The 6589-nt window shown below is 40.9% G+C and overlaps 1 protein-coding gene across 1 annotated transcript in view; it reads right to left on the bottom strand.

Annotated features, from left to right (window-relative positions):
• Positions 1–296: 296 nt before the first annotated feature.
• The window catches only part of LOC101862337 (coronin-2B), an 11213-nt gene continuing 4920 nt past the window's right edge, over positions 297–6589 (bottom strand). Inside the window, exons 2-6 of the mRNA XM_035968637.1 lie at positions 4737–4966; positions 2862–2978; positions 1745–1894; positions 693–872; positions 297–308 (exon numbers count right to left, since the gene is read on the bottom strand). Coding sequence (XP_035824530.1) covers positions 297–308; positions 693–872; positions 1745–1894; positions 2862–2978; positions 4737–4931 — 654 coding nt within the window. The 5' untranslated portion in view covers positions 4932–4966. The remainder of the gene's footprint in view (positions 309–692; positions 873–1744; positions 1895–2861; positions 2979–4736; positions 4967–6589) is intronic.

Here is a 6589-nt window from a genome sequence, read left to right as displayed (position 1 = left end):
GTGGAGGGAGGAGAGAGGGATGGGAGACAATGTAATTCCAAAATGCATCAATCCCAATAACACATAAAACCTCAAATGTTGACGCCCTCTCCATAGACTTTTTTTTCTCCATGCATACCTTTTACACACTTAAATCATTCACAAGGTCGTAGGCTACTTCGAACCTACACAGACCTGGACCAACGGGAATGAAAAAAAAACAAAAACAGACGCATTTCAGACTATTATTTAAGAGGTTGGCTGTGCCATCGCCCCTGCTGAGAGCTAGCACACCCTTGTATCCCTGTATAACCCCATCAGGGTTCAGACTGAGCAGGAGATTTTATTTTCCAAGAGTTTTCAAAAAGTTTCCAAGACCAGATTTCTTTTATTTTCCAATACAAATAACGTGTCATTTTGGAAGAAAATTTTTCGTCCATCATGCAAAAATACAATATTGCACACATATGAATGCGTAAAGTCGAGGCCTTCGTAACTTGGAGGAAATATTTTTACAATAGATCTAGTTAAAAACTTGTTTTTACAAGACTTTTCAAACAAATAAAATTCTGAGTTTTTCCAAGTCTTGGAAAATAAAAAACAAAATTCCAAAAGTTTCCCATGTTTGGGGGAAAAAAAAAATTCCAAGAGTTTTCCAGTTTTTCAAGACCCATAAGAACCCTGCGTGCGCCCTCCGCCCCCCGCCACCCCACAAAACAAAAGCTCACCATGGCGACTTGCGCCGAGCGCGGGTCCAGCACGCGGATCTTCTTGTCCTTGCAGGTGGTGGAGATGAGCGCACCGTCGCGGCCCCAGGAGATAGAGAAGACCGTGTCGTTGTGACACGCCAGCGATGTGATGGGCTCCGCCTGCTCCGCGTTCCACACCATCACCTAGGTCAGGTCGGAGGGAGGGAGGGAGGGAGGAAAGGGGGGGGTGAGAAGCACATTGGATCAACATGACATGATAACTGCACTTTTTTTTGGGGGGGGTGGGGGGGGGGGGGATACATTTGCTAGAGTTGGGTTTTTTAAGTTTGTTTTTTCTGGAGGGTGTGGTTATTTTTTGTTTGATTTTTTTGTTTTTTGGGAGGGTGATTTGGGGTGATTTTTTGTTTTTCTTTTGTTTGGTTTTTTTTCAGGGGAGGGGGTAAACAACGTCTTTCACCCCAAACCACAATAAATTTGACCATTTAGGAGGCAGGCTGCTTCAACCTTGTCTGCCAGAGACAAAACCGTTGTGACACGTCAGTGACGTGATGGGCTCTGCCTGCTCCACGTTCCACACCATCACCTGTGTCAGGTAGGAGGGGGGTGGTATTTGTTCGCTTTTATCTTTCAGGTTTTTTGTCTGTTTGTTAGTAATTTTGTTTTTTGTTGGGTTTTTTTTGGGGGGGGTGGCTTGTTTGGTGGGGTTTTTTTGTTTTGCTTGTTTTTTATGAGAATGAGATGTTTTACACCCAAATCGAAACAATTTAACATCATTTAGGAGGCAGTCTGGTTCAGCCCAGTCTGCCAGAGCCAACGCACACTGCGGTTGAAAATGATACAGCATTCAAGGGGATAGATATACTCGATGTGAAAAAAAAACTTCCCCATACAAGAATTGAACCCACATCTTCCGCATGCCACAGCAAACAGCCTAACCATTTAAGTACAGATACCGGAGGCAGCGTTACAAAAGTAATTCAACATTTCTAAACAATAAAAAATAAAAAATTTACTAAAATTTGTTTCTATTTTAAACCCACAAACTCCATACACACCTTGTAGTCGAAACCAACAGACATGAGAACATTGGCTGCCGTCGGATGCCATTCCAGGTAGCTGACACGCCTGGAGTGACCGTGCAGGTCGGCTGACCAGTCCGTCAAGGTCCCTACTAGCCCTGTCTCCGGGATGGTCCAGATCTTTACCTGCAAGAGGGTGAGACGACAGAGCATTGTGGTTCACAGCCGTTATAGAGAGAGCCAATCACACAACTGAGGCCTTTTCTGCATTTTTGTGTTTTTGGCAGCATGTATAATAGGCCTAAGTATTTTATGTGCAACCGACACATTCTCCATCTCTTGTATACATTTGTTAGACTCGCACGTTTCAGTCGCATTACATCAGGGCTTGATCAGTACAACAGCAGATCAGTAGAGATGATCAAATCAGCATAGCAGATCAAATCAAATCGGTATAGCACATCAAATCAATTCAGTAAATCAATACAGCAAATCAAATAAAAACTGTAGATCAATACAGCAGATCCGATCCATACACGAAAACCTACAAAACGTCTGAAGGACTTTTTGAAAACTTTTTTAACAAATGTTGGGACTTCAAGAACATTTATATAACTGGCAGGGGGACTTCATGAAAACTTTTTCAACAAATCATATGGGACTTTATAAAAACTTGTTTAACAAATGGGACTTCATCAAAAATTCATATGACTAGCAGGGTACTTCATGAAAACTTTTTAAACAAATGGGACTTTATGAAAACTTGTTTACTAAAAGAGGGAAACTTTATGAAATCTTTTTTAACAAGTTGGACTACATGAAAACTTTTTTAACATATGAGTCGGACTTCATGAAAAATTTCTTAGCAAGTGAAGGACTTCATGAAAACTTATATTATAACATATGAGAGACCTCATGAAAACTTGTTAAACAAGTGGGGCTTAATGAAAACTTTGAGTGGGGGCACTTCATGAAAACTTTTTCAACAAATCTTTGCCGATGTCGCCTCAAAACTATTTTGTCCAAAGTGCCCTCTATAGTTAAGTACATTTTGGACAAAATAGTTCTGAGGCGACGAAATGGGGCTTCAAGAGCAGCGGCCACTACTCTAGTCTAGTCCTGCCAAAACTGTTCGAGCAACAAAAATACTTGCCGAAGCATCGTCCGAAGCAGACGCCACCACACAGTCGTTGAAAGGGTTCCATTTGACGTCCAAGATGGCACCTGCATGGCCGCACACTCGCGGGCAGTTGATGTCCACCCGGCCCGGCTGAGGACAAGAAAAGGAAAGGAGGCGGTTAGTTTAGTTTTAGTAAGAGTTTTACGGCACTTGCAATACAATAATCTAATGTCATAAAAGTGCCGAAGATGAGACGTGTTACAAGAGAGTAGCAAACATAAAAAGAAGAAGGTGAGATCAGGACGATAGATGTTTGTTAGGAAAGACAGAGCAAACGTCACCAGAGCACCTGCCGACCACCCACTTTTTCCCTCCTCAGCCTCCGTCATTTACAAAAAAATTGTAATTACAATGAATGCTTTATCCCCGCCAACAACACAATTTAGGAAAAGTAGGCATTTTTTAACCCTTCCTGTCCAGGTCAACCTGGACTTGGGTCTCATTCAGATCAAACTGCCGCATCAATCCGTCCGTCAGACACACAGACGATAGATGGATGGTAGCTGACTGACGAACTCGTGCTCAAACCACAGCACGTTTTGTTGTTATTTTTTAGGGGGGTTTATTGGTAGCGTAAGTGTTTTACTGCGCTCGCAACTGCGTAAGGTCATATGAGCGCGCGGGACACACCAAACATTTTCAATTGATAGGAAATTTTCCGTTTTGCCCGGATGGCGGCCGAGGCCTACTCTTATCGATTTGGACCACCAAGGGATCTTTGATGTGCGCAACTTGCACATGGGACCTCCGAGATTTTTCACCCTGGTCCGAGAAGGCTAGGTGTAGACCTTTCCTACCAATCAGGGGTGTGGCAGAAAGACAGCAGTTAGGAGGAGCCAAGGAGTAGCTATAGAAAGGCTGCAGAAAGAGTCAGGAGCCCAGTGGAGGGGGCAAAGGAGGTGAGGGGGTGGGGGAAGAAAGTGGAGACAAAAGCAGACAACAGAATATTGCAAGAGAGAACAATGAAAGAAGGTGAAAGGAGACAATTTTAACACTTACAGTACTGTTGGCGACTTTAGCCGACCCGTAATTTCTGCTCAGTACCGCTGGGGACTTAAGTCGCCGATTCGATCAGGCACACTACACAACGAACGGTACTTCTCCACGGGAGTAAATATCAAGGGAAATCACTCTATGTAGCTGAATCGTTGAGTTTTATCATGATGTTTATATGTCGCAAAAGAGGAACTATAAAGTACATTAATTTCTGAATATATCTTGAAAATTTCATGTAATTCTGTCAATGACTTTTGTTTCAATGAATTTTTTTGTAACGTACCCTAATTATTTTGTTGGCTTCAAAATCGGTGAGGTAGTCAAGGGTTTTTCACTTTATGACCCTGCGGTACTGTAAGTGTTAAAGAAGAAAGTTTTTCCGTCGCTACACGGATTCAAACCGGGACCTTTGAATGAGAGGCGAACACCTTAACCTCTAGGCCACGAGAGCCCCCGCACAACTGTTTGTTGGAGTACTTTTCACCAATAGGTTAAACAGAAGTCGAGATATTCACGATGGAAGGAGGCAGGGGTCACCCAGTTTCAGAGGTAAAACTAGCGAGAAAAAGGCTGATTTACTTAATTCTATAGCTTGAGAGTACTGTATTTCAAAACTAAAATTTTACATTTTTTGTGCCTTTAATTAACATTTTTCTGTAAAATTCACACAGTTGTATAATTTTAAATGGACATAAATGGTGTTCAGCCAAAAAACAAAAATTTGAATAAAATTCTTCAATTTTATTATTTTGATGAGCGCCTGATTTTACCACGATGCTTCTCATTATAAGAGAATTTATAAGTGAACCGTCCATCACATAGAAGGAAGCAGATAGACATGGATGTACTCACCCGATTCACATCCAACACAGCGAAAGCACCTCCCCCTGAGCTTTCCGTGACAATGGCAAGAAATCTGGGGTTCACACTGCAAAAGTTACTATCGTGCGTATTCCGTGTGATCCTAACGTTTTCGAAAGTCTGCTCCCGCCGGCACTGGGCTCCGTAGACATGACGAAATTTGGTCGTGCGAATTCGCAGAGCCATGATGCAAGTCCAGTGACGCCGAAGGCTTTACAATGCTACTGAGGAGAGAGAGAGAGAGAGAGAGAGTGAGAGAGAGAGAGAGAAAGAGAGAGAGAGAGAGAGAGAGAGAGAGAGAGAGAGAGACAACAACGTTAGCAATCTGCTTTCACTTTCATCTGTCGCAGATCTACGTCCTCGGGAAGGAAAAAAGTCACACCATGGGCACTTGGGTTCTCTTCTAAGCAGGCATTGAGGGGGGAACATTTAAACGTCTTGATAAAAATAATTTTTACACCAAAAAGAAAAAATTACTTACTATTACAAAAAATAATATCAAAAATCCTTCTCAGAAAGATTTTTACGTATCATTTCAGCAGAATCAGAGACAGGATTTTGTCATTTCAGGCTTTTTTTACTAAGTAGTTTCAGTACTTCTCCTGTAAACCAAAGAGTACTTTTTAAAGCAAAGATGTCAAAGAGTTCTCATGGTTCAGTATTATTTTACTTTCACTCCTATCTCTTGTATAAATAACTGTGTATGTTATAGTCCTTTTCTCAGTCATTTTTATCCGTTTTACACTTACGCCAAAAATATCCATCACAAAATAATAGTTTTTGAAACATTTATTGGGTTTTTATTTGAACCATATTACAATTGAAATCGCATTGTAATTTCCGCGCTTCAGTCCAAAGCAGGGTGTTTCAGGGGGATATTGATATTTTCCAATTGGTTTGAAATTTTCCAAATAAATAAATCATCTGCTACAGTCTTAGTGGTCATATGTGTCATGACACAGTGGAATCAGGTGCTCGTCAATTTTTGGGCATACACGGAAGGAGTTATTCATCATGAACAAACTTTAAAATAAAGTTTGTTCATGAATTTATTTTATTTGTCTTGCTTTTGATGAAAAAATACCCATTCTGTCTTGAGTACAAGTCGAGATAGATAAATTGCAATTGAAAGAGGTGGGGAACGCTTGGTGTCAAATAGGTGAGGTAAAATTAGCAAGAAAATGGACCTTAAAGTTTGATGACTTCCAAAGATTGAGTGTCTTCTTGGCAACTGCAAATTTACTAAATATTTTGTTGTTGCTTTGTTTCACTTTGATAAAAATTATTCAGTAAAATCAAAAAAGAAATGTCTATTAGATTTAGATGGACTTAAATGGTGTTGAGCCCAAAAAGTAAAGTTCGATTTAAAAAAATTGCCCAACCAATGAGAAATTTGTTTAGACGAAAAGGCTAACCATACTTAAGTATAGTACGTCTAGCCGGCCAGTCTATCCGTACTTAAGTTAGGCCCAATGGACCGAAACCTGTTTTGGCCCCGGTCCTTTCTCTGTACGGGGCTCTGGTGTCACTAAAACTATGACAAATGCATGACGACAAAACTGTAAACCCTTTGTTTTTCTTACAATCTGCTTTCCTTAACAATCAAATATAAGCAGTTTTGAGTATATCTGTCTGTCAGTCTCTCTCTTTCTCTCTCTCACAGACACACACATACACATTTTTACAAAAACATGGCATGCATTCAAATGAATACAGCAACACCAAAATACTGATAACAAAGTAACGGGTTTACAATAAAACATCACTGTAAGGTCTCTCTCTCTCTCTCTCTCTCTCTCTCTCTCTCTCTCTCTCTCTCTCTCTCTCTCTCTCTCTCTCTCTCT

This window comes from Aplysia californica, unplaced genomic scaffold, assembly GCF_000002075.1.
Source record: "Aplysia californica isolate F4 #8 unplaced genomic scaffold, AplCal3.0 scaffold00071, whole genome shotgun sequence".
NCBI classification, from domain to species: domain Eukaryota; kingdom Metazoa; phylum Mollusca; class Gastropoda; order Aplysiida; family Aplysiidae; genus Aplysia; species Aplysia californica.
Note: the sequence above shows the minus strand (reverse complement) of the source record. Positions and strands in the feature narration are given on the sequence as shown.